Source organism: Triturus cristatus, chromosome 6, assembly GCF_964204655.1.
Source record: "Triturus cristatus chromosome 6, aTriCri1.1, whole genome shotgun sequence".
Taxonomy (NCBI): Eukaryota; Metazoa; Chordata; class Amphibia; order Caudata; family Salamandridae; genus Triturus; species Triturus cristatus.
In genome coordinates this window covers 1,595,079,966-1,595,105,409 of record NC_140589.1, presented here as the reverse complement: position 1 = coordinate 1,595,105,409, position 25,444 = coordinate 1,595,079,966, and the positions used below count along the sequence as shown (strand labels likewise).

The 25,444-nt window shown below is 46.1% G+C and overlaps 1 protein-coding gene across 1 annotated transcript in view; it reads left to right on the top strand.

The window, feature by feature from the left end:
- GTF2A1L (general transcription factor IIA subunit 1 like) overlaps positions 1-25,444 on the top strand; it is a 693,354-nt gene that overhangs the window by 265,006 nt on the left and 402,904 nt on the right. The window contains exon 4 of the mRNA XM_085609369.1: positions 18,464-18,519. Within this exon, the coding sequence (XP_085465495.1) occupies positions 18,464-18,519 (56 nt within the window). The remainder of the gene's footprint in view (positions 1-18,463; positions 18,520-25,444) is intronic.

Sequence of the window (25,444 nt, the reverse complement as noted above, 5' to 3'; positions counted from 1 at the left end):
GTTACGAAGTGGGAATGGCCGGGGTAGTGGTATCCCATGCCAACTGTAAGTATTGCAAGTTGTGGTCAGAGTGGGTCTGATCCAAATAGTCGGTTTGTAGTACTGACGGCAGCAGATTAGTTGTACCGAGTATCCTGTCAAGTAGGACATTGATTTGATGTGGGTCAGAGAAGAATGAGTACACCCTAACTGTATCCTTATGCTGGCGCCAGATGTCAATTAACTGCCAGTGTTGGAGCCAGTTGTGCAGTGCTTGCGCAGTTGAGACCTCGGGCCCCACTGGGGAATTGGGGGGAGGGGGGGGACAAGCGGTCAAGTCCTGGCTCGCTGACCCTGTTAAAGTGCCCTTCTATGAGCCACGGAAGCCTGCTCTAGCGGAAAAGCGTGCCAGACATCTTATTGAGGAAAATGGTTTGTTCCGAGTTCGGTGGATAAACCGAGCTTGTTAGTATCTGTCGGCCATCTAGGCGACCTTGCACAAAAACGTATCTTCTCTCCGTGTCAATATCAGTCTTTTTTGCTACATAGGGGGTCCCCTACCTAATCCATATTAAGGCCCTTTTAGTGTAGGTGGAAAAATTAGTGGCAAACAGCTGACTACACCTGCGACTCTGGAGCCTAGTTGCCTACGGAAGTGTTAAATGTGTCTCCTGTAGGAGTGCAATGTGGGTGGAGCGTCCCCTCCGGTATGAGCAGATGGAGTATTAGTGTAGGCGTATGGATGCCCCTCACGTTCCATGTTAGACTATTAGTGAGAGCCATTAGTGTAGTGAAAGGGAGCAGCACCGTTGACTGTCACACAGTGGCCAGGAGCACACCACATAAACAGTGGCCAAAGTGCGTGGGTATGGGTCTGGAGTTGGACTCCTCTGAACAACAAAAAAAGAACACATTTGAACAATTAAAACTAAAAAACATAAGCAGTAAATACAATCAGAGCAGAGGGACAACGTGTATCCTAACGAACTGTGTACTTTGGTTCAGCTAGTGAAAGGGAAGAAAGTATACCTGCGGGGGGAGGCAGGGCACAAGGAGCCCAGTAGTAGGTGTCCCCAACATTTAGAGTGAATAGGCGTTCAGCGCAACATTTTATGCCTTAAAAAAAGGGGGAATAGATTGCGGTACTTGTCTTTTCCCAGCTCCGGACATGCAGCAATGTAATGCAGGATCGACTATAAGATAGTGAATATTATCAGTATCAGCAAGGGTTCGTAAATGCGGCACAGAGTTCAGTTTAAATTATGCTATCCACTGTTTGTATGTTACATTGGAAGGTGTAGCAAAATCAGCCTCAGAAGGCCAGTTACTTGAAGAACCATCTTCACTGCCAGATCTGGTAGGTCCAATGTCTAGGTCGGATGTCTGCGTAGTTTCTCTGATGCCTGCTACCGTTTGTAAGGCCCTGCATTGATCTTGTACAACCTGTTCCATATCAGAGACTTGTTCGGGTTGCGCAGGGTGGTTCCTGCGCCTCCCGACATTGCGGCGGCAGTGGCTCGACGACATCTCCTGAGAACCACTCGGAGCCTGCAGGGTTAGGAACCGGCAAGGTAAGTCCTTTGATGAAAACCACCTCTCCCGGGTGGCCTCATGGGTATCAAAGGGCTGTGATTTTCCCTTTGCAAAAACTCGCAGGTGTGCAGGGAAAAGGAGGGACTACTTTAAGTTGAGTGTGCGCAACTAGCGTTTCACGTCCAGGAAGAAGTTTCTCTGTCTCTGCACCGTTATAGTATAGTCCTTAAATATTATTATATGGGCATTCTCCACTGTGATGTCCGAGAGTGCCCTTGCTTAAAATAATATGAAGTCTCTATCACCGTGGTGTAGCCAATGGAATAGTAGAGGCCGCAGATTTGATCCAGGAAGGAAATGCCACCCCAGAATCCGGTGAGCACACTCTGTGGAGAAGAACTGTGATAACGTCTCTGGTGGGATCATGTGCCATATCCAGCGCTCTGTGTATGCAACAGCATCTCTCCCCTCCACTCCCTCTGGCAATCCAACCATGCAGATGTTGTTTCTTCCGAAACGTCCCTCTGCATATCCGCTCTGCGTTCCCGAACGTGCACGCTTTCAGCCAACGCCTGCATGGAGTTCTCCATCTCATGGGTTTTAGGAGCGAGTTCAGCTAGGGTGCGGGCTTTGTCTGCAAGCATCTGGTGATGTGCATGCAGTAATGTGAGGTCAGCCACCACATTGTCAAACTTATTTTAAAGGGACTTTCTCATCTGATCCAGGGAGTTTCCAAGTCATTCCACTACCTCGAGGACTGCGTCTAGCTTGCTCCCCATGGACGCAGAAGAATTAGAATTTTCTGGCACATCTGGCCGGTCATTCAGGGTGGGTGCGTTTGAGGATGTGCCACCAGTTCCAGATTTCAGGCGACCCATGGCACAAGGCATGAAGGGTGTGTCTCTTGAAATAGCACAGACAGTTTAGCTACAGGGCCCGCTTGCCAGCGCCATTTGAACCCCCAGCCACTGCAACACTGTACTTAGTGCAGAGTATTAGTACATTTACTACCTAGGATTGATTGAAGTGAGCATCAGTCAAGCGAGTACCTGCATCAGTAGCAACAGCGAGGACCTAAGGACGGTACCTAATACAGGTGGGTTGCAAGGTATCATAAATCCTTCTGGTAAGTACAGTCAGAGAGTTCCTTGAGGCAGTGCGTCATCAGGGGATTTCTACATGCCTTTGCAAGACCTGAATTGAAGGGCCAGCTTGTGTATGCTAGTGTATCTGTGGTAAATATTTCTCCTTTACCGGGACTGAATTTGGTACAGAAACATTATAAAATAGCTCAGTAAAATGAGAGGCAGAATCCGTGATATTAGAGTTTCGGAATGGGCTTTATTCCAATAAGCGATTATAATCGGATGCCTCAAGTTCCATCACCACGGGGGTTCAGGAAGTGAAGTACATACTTTATTGACAAACAGTAACTTTTATAATACATACATTATAATGAAGTGAATACAGTAGGCGTAACAATTGATAAGGACATTGACGTTTGGTTTGCGTAACCGAAAATGGGTGTAATAATGAGTAAAAAGGAACATGATTGGTTGTGATGTCATGTATAGGTGGATCTATAAGATAATACTTGGCATGGATGCGCGCGCAGCAGTATGACGTGTAATTGACGTGTAACTAGGGGGTGACGGGGACTTGACATTTAGCTCTATATGTGGAGACGAGAAGTCTGGGAGGTCAAGTCAACCTAATCCCAAATCATATCTAACATCCTATGTTTAAAGAACTATGTTATCCAAAAAGGAGGACTCTCGGACAGAATCTATTCTATACTGACTGTGCGTGTACAAGCGTCTAAGTGTCTACACTGAATGCGAGGGGGTAGGAATATTCCATGGTAACAAGGCTATGAATTACTTGCATGAGGACAGAGAAGATGGGTCTTTTTGCTTGGTAACTGGAAGAATGTTTACTTAAACTACTAGGCAGGAATGCATCGGCTGAGGGGGAAGCAGATAATTCGAAGGTGAAATACAGTTCTTGGCAGAGAGTAAGCTGATGTCAGGCTTCGTGAGCAGCGCAGAGAATGAGACAAAGTTCATGGTCACAGATGCAGGCTCGGGCTGGAGTTTTTAGAGGCAGAAGGCAAGAAGAGTTTGATGACAGAATCAGGGCCTACTTGCCTGGACTGAAAAGTGGCATAAGTGAACCATATAAAGCCAGTGGCCTTTCATATTTAAGAGTGGAATATCCGGCCTATTCATGGCGGATCTGGCAGAGGACATGTTGACGGTGGACACGCATGTGTTTGCGTCATCAATACTGGAACTGGAGGGAACATACATGTACTTGCGACATGCACATAGAACCGTTGGGGTCCAAGATAGGGGACATAACTGACCAGGAAAATCCATATTTCCACATTCCCTCCTTGTCCCCTACTTGCCCTTCAAGAGATATCAATCTTCATCAATCCATTGATCTGTTCATATAGCATCATTTGTTCTTCTTTCTTCTTCCGGGATCTTGAATGAAAATCTTGATGTGGGATACACGATGTGGCACACAGACCACAAATCGCTGGTCCACATTGTAGACATAGACAGCAACTGAATAGTATGAGAAGGCCAATACCTAGGAAGGATAGAACTCTCCATCCCCAGGCTGATACCGCATTCCAAAACCAACTGGACCAAGTCCAAGTGCCTGGGTTCTGGTGTATCTGGCTTACAATCTTATGAAGGCGAGTGATGGCTTTATATACAGATGGCGAATTTTCTGGTATGAATACGCAACAGCTTGATCCGATGACCCTACAAGCTCCGCCCCTATCAGCCAGGATGACGTCAAGGACAAGACGATTTTGAAGCACAACAATCCGCATAGCAGACTGCTCTTCCGTTAAATTGCCTAAGGCGGAAATAGTCTCATTCACTACTGCTTCAAGGGTTCTAGTTAATCTACGTATCAGCTTACTATTAGTAACAGTACCTATATAGGGAAAGATGCCTTTATTAAAATCTACATACTTGTCCCATGCCGTCTCAGTGTAATCGACAATGGGGAGATCTCTCCGTTTTCTGTTGTGTACTAAATGAATATTTCTGTAATAATCAGGAGGAGCTAGGAAAACAGGTGGCAAAAGGAATGCAATGTAGCAGGTACCATCCCAATCTAGGGGTAGACGCATATATGCAGTCTGACCACATATGAAGTAGGAGTGGCGAGAAGCTCTGAATGAAGATTTGCCTTGGTCACTGAATTCTACGGTAGTAGTGCATTGACTGTGGCCCATATGTATGGAACCAACCTTTCTTACACATAATTCACCTTTTGCTGGGAATACTGACATGGTGGGTAAGACTAGCTCAACTTCGGATACGACATTTAGAATCATGAGATTAGGTGTAAAATTACCTAATCCATATACTTCATTTTCTAGGTCAGTTCCTGTTCTTTTGGGGCGACCCTCCTTGTCAGGGTAACGGACTTTGAATAAAACTAGGTTCAGGTTTCCCCATATCCAATGGTCTTGGTAAACTGCTGTGTCAGAGTCTATGGAATTAATTAAACTAAACCATGCTCCACAGGAGCCATTATGTGTAAATGGATGTGGAAAGAAAGGCAGGACTCCTTCATAATTCTGGTAGGGAGGGAGTCGGCCACACACCCAACAATTGGTGGCGTTACTAGTCTGATGGGAATGATGTAACATACTAATGAAAGTGTTATTGCGCAGCGCAAGTCTATAAGACAATTCATGCGGAGGTAAGTCACTAAAAGAATGTTCAGCAGCAACATTATAAACATGTCTAGAAATAGGGTAATATATGTGCAACAACATACTTGTAATAATTATTAAAAGACTCAATAAAAACAAAATTAATAATGTCACTATGCAGTGGCTACGCAGTGATTTACAATACGCCTGTCGTTTCAACATTTTTCGGGTATTTTCTCTACTCAGGTCCAAGGGATACATGTCAGAGACAATTCAACCGCTTCACCTTGGAGAGGACTTAAACAATCAAATTGCTCGACTTGGTGGGCCTAAGCTTTAGTTTGTAATTTTCAGATTTGTTCGGTTCAACAAAAGGAAGCTTTGTATCAGTCTGTGAGGGAGTGCAGGGCACAATGTCTATATCCGAAGATAGTCCATGAAATTTCTTGATGTGGCTTGAATGAATCCAGCCCTTGCGGCCCTCGATCTTCACGGCTGTTCTTGTGGTCAACAGGACCAACTTGGGTGCTTTCCACCTGGGCTCCAGTTGAGTCTTTCGGTCGAAATTTCTCACAAAGACAAGATCCCCCGGAACCACGTCATGGGGTTTCACCTCAGTGTTGTGGGGAAAGGCTGCAGCTACCTGTGAACGAGAAGATTGTAGTGCAGACATCAAGGAAGCCAAGTAATCTGTCAGCATATTACAGTCAATATCAGTTATTTTGCGTGGTATAGGCGTCCCCCACATATTCGGTGGTCTACCGAAGATCACCTCATACGGGGATAGCCCTGTTCTAGAGTGTGCTACCATTCTCATGTAAAAAAGTGCAACTGGTAATGCTACTATCCAGTCGACCCCTTTCTCTCTGCATATTTTGGACAGTCTGATTTTCAGTGTCTGATTATGTCTTTCTACGAGACCTGCTGCCTCGGGATGTCGGACACAGTGGAATTTCCACTGATATCCTAGCAGAAGTGAAACGTGTTTCATTAATTCGGATGAGAACGGCTGGCCGTTATCTGAGTAGACAACACGTGGTAAACCGTATCGTGGGAAGAATTCTCGAACCAACTGTTTGGCAGTAGTCGGGGCAGTGTAATCTGAAACCGGGTACGCCTCTGTCCAACGGGACAGAGCGCAGACAACTACGAGAACATATTTGAATCCTCGACATCGTTCCATCTGGATATAATCCATCTGTAGGACTTCAAAAGGGTGATCAGGAGGATGAAATCCACCCTGTTCTACGGGAACACTTTTTCCTGGGTTGAACTGGCAACAGATCATACAGGTACGGACCTTTTGTTTTGCTGCTGCTCGTAAATGTTTATTGAACCAAATGTGTTGAATGCTGTCTAGCATAGCTTTTTCTCCTAGATGTGCCGGACTATGTATAGTGTTAGTTACGACTTGGACCATTGAATCAGGAAGGAACCATACAGACCTTTCCTTCATCATCCATCCTTGGTCCGTTTGGATCCCTCCTAACTCGGTCCATTTCTTTATTTCGTCTGGTGTAGCATGTGTCTGTATGTCAATTACGTCAAGAGTAGGATCTTTAACGGTCATACAATGTGTCGGTGTCGGGACTATTGTCTTTGTCATGTCGGGGGTCTGAGCTTGAGCAGTCAGTTTAGCTGTTCTGTCGGCTAGATCATTGCCTTGGGAAATGATATCAGTAACCTTCGTATGGGCCTTACATTTCATAATTGATATTTCAGTGGGTAGATGTATTGCATTTAATAATGCGTGAATGAGGGGTCCGTGCTGAATGTGGGCACCGTGGGAAGTTAAATAACCTCTCTCTCGCCACAGCACGCCGAAGTCATGTACAACTCCGAATGCATAACGTGAATCAGTGTATATGTTGACTTTTTTATTCGTGGCTTGAATACAGGCTTGCGTCAGAGCGATGAGCTCTGCGGCTTGAGCTGACAAAGTATTTATACGATTAGTTTCAATGACTTCAGTATCTGTTGTGACTGCATAAGCGGCTACTAACTCTCCTGTACTTGTTCTCATGCATGAACCATCGACATAAAATGTCAAGTCTGGATCTGACAATGGAACATCGGTCAAGTCTTGTCTGGGTTTTGTCGTTACAGTAATAACTTCAATACAGTCATGGGCTAGTGGGTCTGTTCCGGTTACTGGCAAAAGTGTGGCAGGATTCAATGTGTTACAGCGTCTTATTTCTATATGTGGCTGAAACAATGTAAGTTCATATCCTGTAAGTCGCGCTATAGTCAAGTGTTGTGTTTGCGTTCTATTTACAAGAACCTCTACTGCGTGGGGTACTTGAACTGTCAATGGATGTCCTAACACTATGGCATCGCTTTGTCTGATTGCTAAAGCTGTCGCTGCTACTGATTTCAGGCACGCAGGCAGAGCCTGAGCTACGGGATCTAATGTACTAGAGAAATAGGCACATGGTTTGTGTGCTCCTGCTTGATCCTGTGTGAGTACTGACAAAGCAGTACCTTCGCGTTCTGTAACAAAGAGTGTAAACTGTTTTTTGTAACATGGCGTTGCTAAAACGGGTGCTTGACATAAAGCTTTCTTTAGGCTTTCAAAAGCTTGTGTGTGTTCCTGAGTCCAAGGGAGAACAGTCGATGTGGCTGCCTCCTGTGTTGTCAATTGAATGAGTGGTTTTGCTAGAAATGCATACTGAGGGATCCACTGCCTACAATATGAAGTGAGGCCTATGAAAGCCCGTACCTCCTTTTGTGTCTTGGGTATTGGCATGTTAGCTATTAACTGAATACGGTCGGGTGTAAGCTGCCTTCCCTCCTTGTCCAGCGAGTGTCCAAGATAAACAACTTGCTGGACACAGAATTGCAGCTTAGAAGGGGACACCTTGTGCCCTTTTTCGGCCAGAAATTGTAAAACTGTCAGTGATGCTTTCTCACATTCAGGTTCGCTTCTTGCGGTAATCAGCAGATCATCGACATATTGAAGCAAAGCAGTGTTGACTGGCATGTGGATACTGTCAAGTTCTCGTTTCAGTGCTTGGCTATAGATGCTGGGGCTTTCTGTAAATCCTTGAGGTGCGCGTGTGAATTTAAAGCTGCGCCCATTTAAACTAAATCCGAACAAATATTGGCTTTCCTGATCTATTGGGACGCTGAAAAAGGCGTTTTTGAGATCAATTACAGTAAAGAATGTCGCTTCGGAATCAATGGCTGTCAGTAATGACGAGATATCTGGGACCACAGGGAATTGTGGCACAATGCATTTGTTTAATTCGCGCAGATCAATAACCAATCGATATACTGGCGGCGCTGTAGGATCTGTTCGTTTAAGAATCGGTATTATCGGTGAATTACATATATTGGAGTCTGTTTCCACAACTACTCCTTGGGCAATGAGCTCGTCAATGATTTGTAGTAAAGCCACTACAGCATCTGGTGGTAACTTGTATTGTCGCATTCGTGGTAGCACCACTCCTGCCTTTAGTGTGACTCGATATGGTGTAATATTCATGCAACCAACATCAGTAGGGCCTTGTGCCCATAGGTGTGTAGGTAAAGTCTGCAGTCGGGGATCCATGTCTCTAGATACATAGTGACCTTTAAAATCACGTAAAAACAACCTTACTCCTTCCGGAGAACAACATATTATGGCTCCTAGGGCTTTCAACGTTTTTATTCCTAACAAGTTTTCTGGACATGATTTAGTAAGCAGTAAATCTGTAGTTCGGGTCAGAGGTCCTATCGTAAGTGGCAAAGGCTGTGACACTTCATTAACAATAGGTTTTCCTGAAAAACCAAGGGAAATATTCTGTGAGCCTGAGAGGGGTGCCCCTGGAACTTCACTACGTTTTATAGTTGTTCGACTTGCCCCTGTATCGAGTAAAAATTTTCTATCTTGACCTAATAATTTACTATGTACATAAGGTCCTTCTTGATCTACAGGAATCTCGATAAGGGGTAAGTCAACTTCCCTCTCTAGGCTTGTTCATGCGTAACGCTGATACTCGGGATATTCATACTGTGCGGTCTGATACATTTGTCGTGTTGTCGTCTGTGTGGCAGCAGCAGGCAACGGTGGTGCAGCTGGCACAAACTGTATTGGCTGTTGTGAGGCTGGCATGGCCTGGGCATGCTGCATAGCTCCTTGTTCATTCTGATCTTGTCTTAGTGGCCGTGATCTTTCTTGTGTTTTACCTATGGCGATATTATGTTTTAAAACTGGACAATCGTGTACGTAATGGCCTGGCTTTTTACAATAATTGCATGTCCCCTTTACAGGTCCTGCTGAATCGGAATGTGTCATACCCTTTTTATGTCCTTCAGCTGGAACTGTCTGGGAAACTAGCATTTTCATTTTTGTGTCTTTCATGCGTCTGTGTTCATGTTCTTGTTCCTCTTTAATTCTATTGTGGTGGTACTGTAACATTTGTAACATTTGTGTTGGAGTGTTACCTTGCCAGGTACTCTCGAATTTTAATACTCTATTCTTTACTGGGGGTAGAGCATTTTCTACTAATTTTGTTACAAACAGATGTGGGTATGATTCGCTACTTGCTTTTATGCCACTATTTATACCAAAACATTTTTCAAAACGGGCATAGTAATCACTAGTGTCTTCGTCTTGCTTCTGTTTACAGGCTGAAATTGTACCCCAATCTTCCTTTTTCGTAGTTAATAAACGTGGCAGTACCTGTACTAGTAGTCCTGGTAATGCCTTAGTTTTGTCCCCAAGCCCCGAACCTGGACCTCGGGCCCTTTCTTCTGCTTCTAATGCTGACCATTCTATCTTTTGATCACCTACCTCCCACTCTTTTTCCTTGAGTTTCTCATAAATGCCAGCAGGCATCAACACCTTTAATATTGTCATAATGTCGGGGTAGGTATATTCTCCCATGAGTAACATGTCTTTAATTTCTCGGTGAAACCCCGCTGGGTCCTTGTCATGACTGGGTACTACTTTCTTCATTTCTAACAATTCTATTTTCGATATAGGCGTATATACAAATACGCGTTTAAACTCGTTGTCCTCACCCTTTATTGGGTGCACTTCTCGTAAGGGATTCTGTCTATCTATGTGATACGTAGTTCTTTCCTTGACAGACAATGGAACATGTTCTGAACATACAAAAAGAATATACTGCTTTCTTGATTCTAGAATTTCTTTAATTAATTCAGTACCTGGACCTCTCCATTTATTCATAAGTAATTCAGTCAGTATGTCAGGCAAGGGACCAGGGTCCGAATGCTGACTCCGATATAGTATAATGAGTTGTTGAATCATATAAATCCCAGCTAACCTTTGTTCATCTGGGGTAAGATTCAAAAATGTGCGTACTACTGTATCATCACTATATTTTCCGGGACTGTCCACCCAATGGACAGCTGCCCTGGCTAAATCTTGTTCATCCATAGAATCGAGGAAATGATAACCCCTTCGTTCTTGTAGTAGTTTGTCGGCGGTTTGGAACGAATGCTCGTTAGACCTTATGTTAATTATAGGTATTTGAAAATTTCTGTTATTATCTGGACATATCGGATGTATTGAGTCAGTGTGATATCTAGTCTTACTCCTATTACAAGATCTTCCTCTACCTACATAGGCTATGGTGTCCGACTGTCCTGTGGGCAGTCCTGACCCTTCTTCCTCGTTTTGTTCGAACTCGTCTACCTCTAATCGCTCTTCGTGTAGGCGTCCTATTTCTTTACGGATCTTTCGGCACATGGCTATTATACAGTTTTGTTTATCATGTCTCCCTTCCGATATATTCTGGCTCCATCTTGTAAGAATTTTCATGGCTTCCGGGTCTACCCCCGGTCGGTCTTGATTTCTGATCACACAGTTTATGAGGAAACGTAACAGTTCCCCCTGTATCTCTACTTTCTGGTATTCCATAGCTCTGTAAATACATTCTGGATCTCGCCCTGTTTGGACAAAATGATATATATTATCTAGATGCGCAGTCATTCCTGGTAACTTTGCTAAATACACTGCGGCTCGTCTGATACGCAATGATGCTAGGGTCATTTCGTCCTCCTTTCCAGGCACCGGGTCATATCTACAGTCTATCAGAAGTTCCTTAAGCGTACGGGTACTAAGGAGTTTGGGTGTACGTGAATGCGCTGACTCTTGAAAAGTAAGTTTATTTATTCTGGGTGGCGTAGAAAAGACATTGGTAGCTCCTCCCGCGGCCCCATCTGGGGCGTCGGGTGTAAAAGGATTCGTCGAACGTGACACAGCAACTACAGGTGTGGACACAGCCATAGAAGTAGCTGTAGGAGCGGGTACAGAAACAGATGTGCTTGCCGGAACTTGTGACTCGATTTGTTGCTGCAGGGATACGGGTACTGGATCTTGGCGTTGAACCTCCCTGGTATGCGGTCTATGTAGGGCAGAGTTAGCATACTCGGGAGCTGCGTCATCTAAATATGAGGAAAGAAAAACATCTTCTGCGGTTCTAGGATGCCCCTTAGGATGTACCTTTATTGGGAACAATGGGGTTGGCAAGTCTTTTGGTGTCTCTGGAGTAGCCTTAGGTAATCCTTTGGCCAGGAGAGGATACATACCATTCATAAGGGCATTTCTTTGTCTGTCTACTTGTTCTGATTTTACTCGGATACCTTCCTCAATTAATAGATTCTCTCGAACTTTATTGGAATTCTCTTTACTCTTCTCCTCCTGTCTACGTGCTTTTTCTGTTCGTCTATGTGATTCTTTACGCCATAATTCAACGGCGTCTTTCTGTGACTGTCTGACTTTTCTTTTCCATAACTCTTCCTCGACTTTCATGATGCACTCTGCATCCCAGGTCCCCGCTGTGGGCCACCTTTGACTTTCTGGTAATCCCTTGGTATAGTCTACCCATAAATCAAGAAATAATATAGCGTCTAAGCCATGTTTGTGATACATAAAGTGCCCTGGAGTGTCCCTAGGAGGAATAGGGACGGCTTCTTCGAGAACCCCTTTTCTGGTAGTGATCTGTCTTAATTTCGAAAAGAGCGGCATATTGAGAACTGACCTTATACTTGATTTTGACCTGATACTTGAATTTGAACAGACTTAATACAATAAACACGATAATGAACAGTCATTCATACCACGATATTCAGAACATACTTAAACACTTTAAACATTTAACATTAAACCGTTAACTGAAACAACAATGATGATCGTCTGCATAACTAATCACCAAGCCTAATTCTCGACAATAACTAGACAATAACTAGACACTTCGGAATACTTCGGAATACTTGATATACTGCTAAACAGTACAGATACACTGCTAAAACAGTGCAGACCGGATTTGTGTACCCAAACCCGTCTTGACCGGCACAACCTATGTGCACGTCAGAAATGCCTCCCCAGCAATGGTACTCACCGGGTAGCTTCGGAAACGGAAGGCCTCAGTAACTTGAACTTGAACCGGACCGGACTCGACTCGACTCGACTCGTCGGACACTGGGCTTGACTTCGGACTGGTGGGTCTCTGTATACCTCGGATCTTGCTCTCTCAGCTAGGCTCTGGTCGGGATACTTCGCACTTCTCACCGCCTCGTCTGGGTGTTGATTGCAGTCTCAGTCGCCCCCGCTTGACCGGAGGGAGATACAGGAAATCCTGCTGGTACGCGTTATTGTCCGTCCAGCTGTGGCAGGAGACCGGGCCTGCAACACACCGCCGGCGCGTGAGATGAGAAAGTGTCCCTGTTCGGGCGCCATCATGTGGTAAATATTTCTCCTTTACCGGGACTGAATTTGGTACAGAAACATTATAAAATAGCTCAGTAAAATGAGAGGCAGAATCCGTGATATTAGAGTTTCGGAATGGGCTTTATTCCAATAAGCGATTATAATCGGATGCCTCAAGTTCCATCACCACGGGGGTTCAGGAAGTGAAGTACATACTTTATTGACAAACAGTAACTTTTATAATACATACATTATAATGAAGTGAATACAGTAGGCGTAACAATTGATAAGGACATTGACGTTTGGTTTGCGTAACCGAAAATGGGTGTAATAATGAGTAAAAAGGAACATGATTGGTTGTGATGTCATGTATAGGTGGATCTATAAGATAATACTTGGCATGGATGCGCGCGCAGCAGTATGACGTGTAATTGACGTGTAACTAGGGGGTGACGGGGACTTGACATTTAGCTCTATATGTGGAGACGAGAAGTCTGGGAGGTCAAGTCAACCTAATCCCAAATCATATCTAACATCCTATGTTTAAAGAACTATGTTATCCAAAAAGGAGGACTCTCGGACAGAATCTATTCTATACTGACTGTGCGTGTACAAGCGTCTAAGTGTCTACACTGAATGCGAGGGGGTAGGAATATTCCATGGTAGCAAGGCTATGAATTACTTGCATGAGGACAGAGAAGATGGGTCTTTTTGCTTGGTAACTGGAAGAATGTTTACTTAAACTACTAGGCAGGAATGCATCGGCTGAGGGGGAAGCAGATAATTCGAAGGTGAAATACAGTTCTTGGCAGAGAGTAAGCTGATGTCAGGCTTCGTGAGCAGCGCAGAGAATGAGACAAAGTTCATGGTCACAGATGCAGGCTCGGGCTGGAGTTTTTAGAGGCAGAAGGCAAGAAGAGTTTGATGACAGAATCAGGGCCTACTTGCCTGGACTGAAAAGTGGCATAAGTGAACCATATAAAGCCAGTGGCCTTTCATATTTAAGAGTGGAATATCCGGCCTATTCATGGCGGATCTGGCAGAGGACATGTTGACGGTGGACACGCATGTGTTTGCGTCATCAATACTGGAACTGGAGGGAACATACATGTACTTGCGACATGCACATAGAACCGTTGGGGTCCAAGATAGGGGACATAACTGACCAGGAAAATCCATATTTCCACATATCCCAGGAGAGTGCAGCAGCACAAGCAGCCCAGCGCCGTATACTCGTTTAACCTCAACGAGGACAGACAGGTGCTTCCAGGAGGCAGGGCAGGAGCAGAAGAAAGTAGGAGTGATCTTAGCACAGGACAGGGAGTAGAGCGGGCCCCAGAGCAGTCCACAACCCACCAGTCAATCGGCTATGACCCCAACCCCCGCAGCGGTTGAGGTAATATCCATAACAGGACTTCCCACTGCTGTGTGGGACATTGGGTAGGTCTGCTCCTCCAGGGGTCAATCTGGTTATGGAGCAAGGCGCGAGCCAAGAGCATGGCCCTGGACCATCACCACTACAGAGTGACGAGCATGGAGCGGTGCGAGGAAGTCAGCGGGGGAAGGCAGTACACTGTTCTTGGCTGTGTGACTGTTCCAGCATGGACCTCCGGACGCAGGCTAGTCTAGCCCCAGTGCAGAAGGTATGGAAATATTGGAGGGCCCCAGTTCTGCCTGGGTGGGGGGGCTAAAGGTCCATGCAAGTTCCATGGAAATAGCAGGCCGGGTGTGTTGGCAGGCACGCAGACACTCACCACCCACCCAGGCCCGCCTGTACAGCAGTTTTACCTGGCTGCACACAGCAGTCAGTGGGGTCAGCGAATGGCCTCATAATACGACACGCACCCAGTAGTGCCGCCAAGTCAAGCGCCGCGAGGCCACAGCAACATCAGTTATGCAGGAAGGGCAGCCGGTTGAGCGTAATTCCCAGCACCGGTGCCCAGGGGCATTCTCTGTTCAGCTGTGCTCCAGCAACTCCTTCAGACAGGCCCAGGCCCCACCCCCCTACGGTGTGAGTCCACCTGGCCCTAGCCATTAGGGTCACTGAGAGCGACCTGCACTAGGGCCCTGCAATTGTCCGGCGGCACAGCGGATGGTCAGGTCAGTGTGCCTCACGGGTCCGGTGACCCACCGCGTCTGCCGTGCCTCCTTCCAGTAGCACACCACACCAGGTGTAGGCCACAATCGCCGGCAGTGCATTTCCCTCTGTTACCAGTTCATTCAGGCAGCTTGACAATCAAGGGGCCACGACACAGCTCTTCAGAGCTAGAGGAGTGCATTCCGCTACGTATCGGTGTCAGAGGATATGCCCATTAGCAGATAACTGACAGATAATCGGAGCTGCATGGCAGAACATCGCTATAGCACGTTCACAATCTTGGCAGTGCAAGCCACGCCCTGTCATTTTTGCACTTGTTACCACTTCCTGGGCATTGCTTGCACATCATTAGAACCAGTCTAATACAAAAATATAGCTGTAAGCTACAGAATGGTGACCAGTCAAGCTTTACAAAGGGCCTTCCACTAAGCTGCGACATGTGTTGCTGTGTTTTTAGTAACTTGAATCGTTTGAGCTAGAAACAAAATTAGTTTTTTGTTAAAATCTGCAGATTATTCAGCACTAGATGGATTATGTGGCAAATGTATAAACATGTGACAAAAGATGCAGCCGAACAATTGCATAATTCCACTGGCCCTGCTTATAAGTGAGTTGTAAAGTGGCACTACTTGTGTCCAGGGCCTATAAATTAAATGCTACCAATGTTCCTGCGGTACTAATTGTGCCACCCAGGTGTTTCTGCAGCAGAACCAATGCAACCTCTGCTGAGTGATGCATTGCCGCTGTTGTGTGGATTAGACATGTTGCACAAGAGTTGCCCCGCCACTTCATCCCACATCCTGGGAGTGACGCATTGCTTTCGGAAACTCCCACTACACAAAGTTTTTCCTGGCGTAAGCTCCTCGCATCCCATGTCAGTAGCAGCCTCGACGAGGACACGAACCTCTGCATCGCAGCTTCACCACTCGTCGTAACCGACGCAATGTCTCCACTGCACCTTGCAAACTCAACTCTGGCATTCGCATTGCAAGCCATTTTACAGTATCCTCGACGCATCAAGACCTCACACCGCGGCCTCGTTGCATCTGGGAACTGTTGCATTGCTTCTGGTGCACGATGCATCTTTGACACAGATCCATACAAATGCTCCACAACCAGGATTTAAGGTACTTTAGTTCAGTGTGAATAACTTGGTCCCTGTAGCCTGCCTTTGCTCCATTGTGTTGGGCATGCACTTTGACTTTGTCCTGATCCGGCGTGATCAGATATCCCCGGTATTGCTTTTTGCTTCCTGACACTATTTTTCAGTATAAACTTTAACATTTTATACCTCAAGTTCTACTTATTGAATTTTTGTCATTTTTTCCTTGTTTATTTATTAAATTAACCTGGTGTGGAAACATTTTGAGTTGCCTGTCTCTTACCCTGACTAGGACTGTGGTTATTGTTTGACCTGAGCTTATAACACAGTCAATCAGCAACCCGATTTCTAACAATCAACCTTCTGGAGGTCCGGACAATCTGGCTGGCATGAAAGCCTTTCTACCCTCCATCAAGGGAAGGATAGTACAAGTGTTCACAGACAACACCACTGCAGTGTCAGCCTAAGATTCCTAGCGAATCACGAGGGGCGTCTTCATTCGGAAGTGGTGCATGGTCACTTTCAGCAGTGGTGAGAGCCTTGGTTAGATCAGTTTGCCACCACTGAGAACATGCAATGCCAGCAGTTCTGTGCGCTGGAGTTTCCAAGTTGGCTCATGTTCTGAGACCCTTTTCATCTCAAGTGGAGCACGGGCCTCCTGTGCGCCTTTCTGCCCATACTATTTCTGCCCAGATCTCGCAAGAAAATCAGGAATGACAGGCTCAAGTCATTCTTGTGGCTCCGGACTTTGCTCAGAGTTTGGTATCCTGAGCTGTTGCGTATTGCGCTCGGGCCTCCGATCAGGCTGGCCTTTCGGGAGGATCTTCTTTCTCAGCAGCAGGGAAGGATTCTCCACCTGCACTTGTCAACTCTCAATGCTTGGAGATTGAGTGGCGACAGTTAAAAGCTTTTGATCTTCTGCCCGAAGTCTACATATGTATCTTGGCAGCCAGGTATACACCTGCTTTTGGGGCAAGTTTATGGCATGGTGAAACAGGTTGACCCTATTTCTGCTCCCCTCTCACAGGCCCTCTCTATTGCCTTTCCTTTGCACAGCAGGGCTCTGCTTTGGGCACCTTAAATGGCTCTCTTTTAGCCGTCTCTCACTTTCTGTGGTTGCCTGATTAGGTATCTCTTTGCTACTCCTCTGCTGTAGAGAGGTTCTTGAAAGGTTTGCAACACATTTCCCCCTTCACCCTGCCTCTGTGGTACCTTAATCTGGTTCTAACTTCGTGACTGGCTGCTAGGTATGCAGAGGAATCATTTTGGTTTCTGATCAATTAGACATGGCCTTTCCGGTCCTGGTTGAGAGAGAGTTTTACTGTTTAAGAGCGAAAGCCATGAACAGGCCTACTAAGTTACCTAAAGCCAAACCACTACAATCTTGCTTACCAAATGCATGGCAGTCTGCACTCATCCACAATGAGAACACTAGGTTTTGTAGATATGCTGTATTTTGTTCAAAGGTACTCTACATTAAAGACCTTTGATCTCATGGGGCCAGATGTACGACTGTGGAAATAGCGCCTTGCAAATTGTGAGTTTTTTGCGACTCGCAATTTGCGAGGCGCTATTTCCAATGTACAACAGTGTATTTCACACTGTTATCCATTCCCAATGGGTTCGCAAATTGAGAGGCTTATGAATATTAATGAGCCTCTCACAATTTGCTACCCCATTGGGAATGGCAGGACCTCCCAGTTATGGTGGCCTGCTAGTCTCAGCAGACCACCATGTCTGGGACTGCTTTTAAATCAGCATTTTTTTTTTTAATGCAGCCCATTTTCCTTAAAGGTAAACGGGATGCATTTTTTTAAAAAAAAATTAAACTTTTTTGTTTCTTTTTTAAGGGCAGGCAGTGGTCCCTGGAACCGCTGCCTGCCCTTAAAAAATATTTACCCCTGCATTTGCAAAAGGGGAAGGGGTCCCCTGGGGTCCCCTTCCCTACTGCGAGTGCATTACCACCCTCTTGAAGAGGGTGGTAATTTGCAAGTGATTGGCGCCCGCAAAATATTCTTACATAGGGTTGCGCTCGCTATTAGGAAGGGAACGCTGCTTCCTAATAGCGAGTCGCAAAACCCTATTTTGCGAGTTGGAAAAAATTGAGAAATGCAGAATAGGATTTGTACATTCCCCATGCTGTTTTTGCATGCGCAAACTGCTTCGCAAACCCGTTTGCGCATGCCAAAATGGTCGTCCATCTGACCCATAATCTCTACTTTGTCTAATCTAGTGCTTTCAATGAAGGCTATACAATTGTGTTTATTAGATTTGAGTGCCTAGACATGGGGGAGATAAAGAAGGTGGAATTGGAAAGAAAAATGATTTCCAGATGGAATGTTGATGTTATTCATAAATCTCATATACATAATTCACTATTTTAACCTTTTTTTGTCAACTTTTTTTCAGCATCTTTGGTTATTCCTACTGGTAGAAATGTTCATAGCTTTTCTTCAGCCGAACTGGTATGTAGCTTTAATTAAAAACAATTGAACTTGTAGAGCAAGACATAAGGGTCTGCTAACCGTTTTTGTTTGCCTTGAAGTTTGCATTACCTTAAATTTATCTTTAATGTGTGCTGTGTTGTGAGTCACATTGTATGAAACTATTCATATAACAAAGTTACAAAAATGAATAAACATAAAAAAATGTTTTCTTGTCAGAAACACTTTAACATAAAACGTGTCTCATGTCACAAATAAAATATATACATTTAAGTTCATAACTAACTATTTTGATATGGAATTGTTTTTAATGTGCATACAGTAGAACTAATGTAAAATTAACTACATTTAAGTGTATGTAAATCCAATATATAATACAAAGACTGTGCTATATTTGTTGGTGGTTATTACAGCTGTCAGGGAGTATCATGGCTTCAAGTCCCACTGTTGGTATATCACTGTTAGCAGGGGGACTGAACCAAGGGACCCTAGATGGTTATTTTACTAGGACTTTACTAGAAGCTGATAGGGAGCAAGCACTGGTTGGGCGACGAATCGAGCGTCGTCGCTCGATTGAATCCATGAAGGGTAGACGCCCATCTTTAGACCCCTACAATTGATTGTTTCACCTCCTCTGAGTATCCTTCGCTTATCCGAAGGCCCTGATGCGTCTCAATTAGACAGCACTCCCGTACTCTTTCGCGAAAAATCTCCTGTACCTGACATAACTGCTCCTTTGTCTCTTATTCCTGTACTCCCTGTTAGAGGCCCAACTACAGTGGTGGAGATTCATCATGAGCCACGTCCTATAGTTGTAGGGACCGCACATGTGAATAGAGCTAGGAAAAAAGCGACTTCTAAGGTGCTGGGGCCCTGTTAGAAAAACCCCACTCCCACACCGGAAGGGTGGTGGTAATGGGGTCTTTCCAGACATACACTGTGGTAGCTTGGCTCGAGTGGTCAGGGGTCAGGCACCGTGTTGAGCATACGTCATACCCACACAATAACCATGCGTGCATCCGTTCCCCTTAAAAATTATACTGAAAATATATCTCTTTATCTTCTTTTCTCTTAGTTGCTGATTAAATAAATAATAATACAATCACAGTACACAAAGCTTTTTCTTAAAAAGTGCAGGTTAAATAAATAGTAACACTTTACAGGTGCAATAAATAGGATCCGGTCAAATAAATACTGTGAGGCAATAAATACTGTGCAGGAATAAGTTAGCTCAGGACAATAAATACATCACAGGAATAACTTAGATAAATACAATAAATACAGTACCCTCAATAAATAATATCAGCCAACAATGACATTTGTAAAATCAGATCACATTTAAAATACTATGGGCTGATTTGGCCCAGTCACAGCTTGTGGTTAGGTGGATGGCCTGAGGGGTATACTCCTTGGCTTGGACAAGGCTGAGGCCTAAACTGAGGTAGATCAAGGGGGAATCTAGAGATCTGGCTCTCCCACACTACACAACCCCTCTGTATTAGTCTCAGCTCACCCCTGGCACAATCAAGCTGGTTCCAGCACCTCTCTAGCCCCTAGGATAGTCTCTCAGGGCTCCACAGGGCCTTAGGCGCCCTCTATTCCACTTACTGCCCTTTTTATGAAGCTCCGACGCCGCTGGAGTCGTGTCGACGCCGTGAGGCGGTTCCGGTTCGATGTCGGCGGCCTCGGCGCTATGTCAGTTCTTGACGACGTCGATAGGCGGTTCCGGTTCGATGTCGGCGGCCTCGGCTCGATGTCGGCTCCGGATCAATGACGTCGGGCGGCCTTGGCTCGATGTCGACTTCCGGCGGCTCCGGAGTGCGATCTCCACTCCCGACCTCCGGTGCTCCTTTCTTCAGGTTCCGGCGACTCCGGAGTGCGACCTCCACTCCCGACCTCCGGCACGATTCTCTTCAGGTTCCGGCGACTCCGGAGTGCGATCTCCACTCCCGACCTCCGGCACGCTTCACCTCGGTCTCCGGCGACTCCGGAGGGCGGACTTCACTCCCCCGTCGACGCCGCTCACTCGACCTCGGGTGACTTCCTCCACGACCTCTGGTACTCTCCACGACCTCCGTCGGCGCCCTCTCTCGACCTCTGGCGGCTCCGGGTACGACGTCTGCTTTCCAGTCAGCGCCGCTTCTCCACCTCGGGCTCCAGGTCTCTAGGCTTCTCGACGTCGGACTTCAGGTAGTTACCAGTAACCAGGTCAGGTACTTGCTGTTCTTTACTTTTAAGGCCTGTTCCTGCTGTCCAGGTCCTTAAGATGGTTTTTCTTGCTTTCTCCCACACAGGGCTCCAGGCTGGGCTCAGTCAGTAGGGACTAGTATCAAGGGTGGGTTTATGGACCCCACTCCAGGCACAAGTTTCCACCCTTGCTGCCTCACTCCTTCCTCCTTCAGGTTTCTGCTGCTCTCTCTTCACCAGTCAGGTGCCAACTGCCAGCTCCAACTGTCAACTCTGGCTTAGCTTCCCAACATTCCAAACCGCCTCCAACTGTCACAGGGTTCCAGAATGTTGCAGAAGGTTCTAGTAGGTTCCAGTGGGTTCTGATGATGTCACAGGTGGCCACCATTTTGTGCTCCAGGCCCTCAGACAGAAGTTCCAGGGGTAGATAAAATGGCTCCCTGAATCTGCATCAATACTAAAAAGTCTGGTGGTTCCCAAAAAGGAAAAATACTAACAGGGTTTGAGGCAAAAGTGGGACAAAATAAATAATGATGAGGAGGGACCACCCAAAGGGCTGACAGGTCTAACAGGCCCCCTCCTAGTAAAAGGAGAAAGAGGGGGGGTGAGCAACCTAAAGCCAAAATTAGTCACTCAGACTTTGGTAAATCGTCTAAATCTCTTGTATTGTCCTTAGATAAGCCAGCAACCACATCCCTACAGGCACAACCTACGGGGAATGAGGTAGTATCTCCTGCTCTCCTAGGTGGCATAGAACAGCTAATCAAATCCCTCATGTTCCCTATCAAACAAACACTAGACAGGTTGGAACAAAGGTTAGGGACCCTAGAGCAAACCATTGCTGCTAATACTGGGTTGTTAAAAACTTTTGAGAAATCGGTACTGCCCTCTCCAGCTCCCGCAGTACTTGCTGCTATTAGTACTACTCGCAGCAAAGAGGCAAATAAAACCACTAAATCCACCATTAGTGTTAAGCAGAAGGCTCCGCCTAAAACTATTGAGCAGCCTGCACAGAATGACGATAGAGTAGCTGTGGGGGGGCACAGTATTCTCCACCCAAAACCTGATAGCAATAGAGGGGTATGTAATGCGCAAGCAGTGACCACAGAGTATAATGGGCGTACAGTTGAGCTACCCCCTGAATCAGTACCATATGTGGTAGTCCTTACTGGAGTTCCCGCGTTAGCAGAAGGTACAAGAGAGGGTTTCTTCCAGCTAAAGCACAAAGTTATGCATTGGTTGGCCCTGAATAGACCTCTCCCCTGTAATATCGATGGCGAGATCTTGCATGTTCGGCGCCTCCCGTGGCTAGGTCGCAGGGTTAAGGACCTACAGGGGGATATTATTATTGTCAACTTCAGAGAGCAGGGAGTTGTTAGGCATATATTAAACTGGTTCCCGGGGAGTGGAAGTAATCTTATCACTCCCTACGACCTAACGTATTTCTATCCAAGACCCCTGGTAGGTCCCCCAGCAAATCCTGGGATCTTAGCTTGTGATAGACCTAGTCATCATCCCGCACCCCGAAGCAACTGGCCTGTGCCCCATGTACTGTACCCCTTGGCTCCTAATAGATCTGTTGGGTGGCATAATATTCCACAGAGTCATTGTGGTCCTAGATGGAGAGGTATAACAGGCCCACTGACCCCCTTGGATGTGTCAAATAGATTTAATGCCCTCTCGGGTATGAGCGATTGTGATTGACAGTCAGGGCCCTTTGGGTATTCTATACCTGCCTCCATGGAAGTGGAGGGATTGGCTGACTGTGGTAACATCCCTAAGACGCCGATACCCGACCATGGATTGTACTCTCCAGTGGCCATCCATTCTCCTAATCGATCCACACTAAGCAATCCAATAGTGGTAGCGGAGGTTGCGAATTCAGACGACATTAGTGCTTCTTGTATAAAGAATTCTGCACATGTACAGGGAGGGTCCGATGGCAATGGACCGATGATGGGGGTTATGTGTTGGAATATAGCGGGCATTTGTAGGAATCTGGACCTCGCCGAATGGCACTCACCGGTAGAACAGCACTGTATCTGCATCTTCCAGGAAACTTGGAGCCTTGAACCTGTTTACAAAGTTGGATATTCCACATATTATCTGCCTGCCCTTCAGTCACCATCTGGGAGGGGCCGGCCTTCGGGGGGACTCCTCATCTGGGTGGATATCTCTTTGGGGTGTAGTATTACTCAGAAGTATAGTGGCTCAATGGACATCCTTAGAATCTCACTGAAAGGCCCAGGATTTAGGGGACACCTAGAGATTCTGAATATGTATGCCAGAGGTACTAGAGGTAGCTCTTTTTCCCCCACTATAGTATTACTGGAGAAAGTCTTAGATGAGTGTGGTGAGGATGCCCAAGTTATGATTGCAGGAGACTTGAATTGCACGTTCGAACCACTTGCCGCAGAAGATATTCTGGGTGTGGTAGAGGATGATGTGAGGAGGGGTATCCCAGCATTATCTGTTGAGCCGATAAAGAGATGGACAGAGAGGGCGATCCAGTTAAATTCTATGACCCTGGAGCACGGTCTGCGAGCCGTTAATGGAAGAACCACCTCTGACCCATTGGGCAGTCATACATACAACAGGGCTAACCATTCTTCCCGGATCGACTACATCTTGCTTGATTTTGACCTTTGGCTGTCTGTTGTGGATATGGCTGTAGTACCTACCATAGATAGCGATCATAATTTCCTTTCGCTTTCCCTAAGGCACCTATGGTTAAATCATAGTACCCCAACCTTATCACCAGCCAAAAGGTCAACATCGGATGTCACTCTGTCTAATCGCGGTAGGCATCTCAAATGGCGGAAAGTAGCCTCTGACGCACCAAAATTACAGGCCATAGATCAATTTTTGGAAGCTACACTAAGTGAGATGGCAACAATCTCCTTAGATCATTCTGCTTTACCCAGGATTACGCTGATGTTCCAGGAGACCATCAATTTCGATTGGTAATCTTTTCAAGGCGCAAGTACGTGTAGGTAGGCCGGATGGCCACCCCAGGTCAAAAGATAAGCAGGGGTGGTATACGTCAAAATGCAGAGAATTGAAGGCGTGCCTTATTCAAGCTGTCAGGACAAAATCGTAGCCCCTTGTGCTGCAGGCTAGAGCAGAATACAAACGAGTGATTGGGATTGCAAAAAAGGAATGGGAAGACGAATACTGGCAAACTCTAAGAGAAGCAAGCACTGGGCGGGATGCAGCCCGTTTTTGGAATACTATTAGGGAAAGGAACAGACCCGATAGTAACCTTATAACGTGCAACATAACTGGTCAGGCCTGGTTCGAACATTTCACTAACTTGTATTCGAATCTTCAAGAGGCATTTGCCCCCCCCGCATCCTACGGACCCTTAGTACCCACGAGAAATGAAATGGTTTCCCCATTTACAATTAAAGAAGTAGAACATGCAATTAGGTGTATTGTGCCACAGAAAGCAGCGGGACCCGACGGAGTTCCGGTGGATCTGCTGCGTTCAAACCTGCAGAGGTGGGGGAAGCTTATTCACCTTCTGATTAGCGCAATCGACAAAGGAGCAGCCATTCCCGACTCTTGGAAGGGGGCAGAGGTTGTCCCTATCTTTAAGAAAGGCCGGAGGGACGACCCTGCCAACTACCGACCAATAAGTCTATTGGATTCAACCCAGAAGGTTGTGGGAAAGGTGCTCCTAGAAAGAATCCTCCAATGGATTAAGGACGAAGAGATTCTGTCGGACTATCAGGATGGTTTCAGGGCTGGAACGGGCACGATAGAGCAGGCCTTCAGGCTCTTACTACTATATTGGAAGGTGGTAGTGATAGGCGGAGGCAGTCTTTATTTGGCATTCATCGACCTGAAGACTGCCTTCGACCTTGTGCCCAGAGAACAGTTATGGGGCGTGTTAGCTGAAATGGGGATTCCACTAAACATCCTCTCCATCTTAGTGCGCCTGCATGATGGCAATTATGCACAGGTACGTTGGGGTACAGATGGCCAGAAAACTAGCAGGATCCCAGTGGCAAAAGGGGTGCGTCAGGGCTGTGTCCTGGCTCCAACCCTTTTTTCACTTTATGTGAATGGGGTTGTGGACCATCTACACAAACAACCTTCGGACGCACCACCATTGGCAGGGGAGAGAATTCCCACCCTTCTCTTTGCCGACGATACGCTTCTAATCTCAAAAAGCTCGGCGGGTCTACAGAGACTCTTAAACAACTTTCAGACCTTCTGTGACCAACGGGGCCTAGTAATAAATGCAAATAAAACTAAGTACCTGGTATTAAACCCCCCAAAAAAATTAGGCCGACCCCCTGTTCTTAGTGAAACCCCTCTGGAAAGGGTCACTGTTTTTGACTATCTAGGGATCCGTATTACAGATTCCATGCAGTGGACCCCTCATTTATTAAAAATGTCTCTTAACCATAAAAGGGTTATAGGGGCACTTGTTAGAGAGCAGAGATCCTCTTCAACCAAGCCCATTGCCCCTGTTCTGGATATCTACAGGGCAAAGGGTGTTAGTTCCGCTTTGTATGGCGCTGAACTTTGGGGTACCTCTAACATCAGCGTCCTAACTAGGTCTGAGAATAAGTTTTTAAAATGTATTATGTCTCTCCCGCAGAGTACACCCACGCTACCCCTCTTTTTGGACCTTGGTTGCCAGCAAATTAGTGACGTAGCAAAACTGCGTCCACTGCTTTTATGGGCTAGGCTATGGCGCGTCCCCGAACTTGCCAAGTATGCTAAAGGCCTAGCAGAGGTGATGTCGATG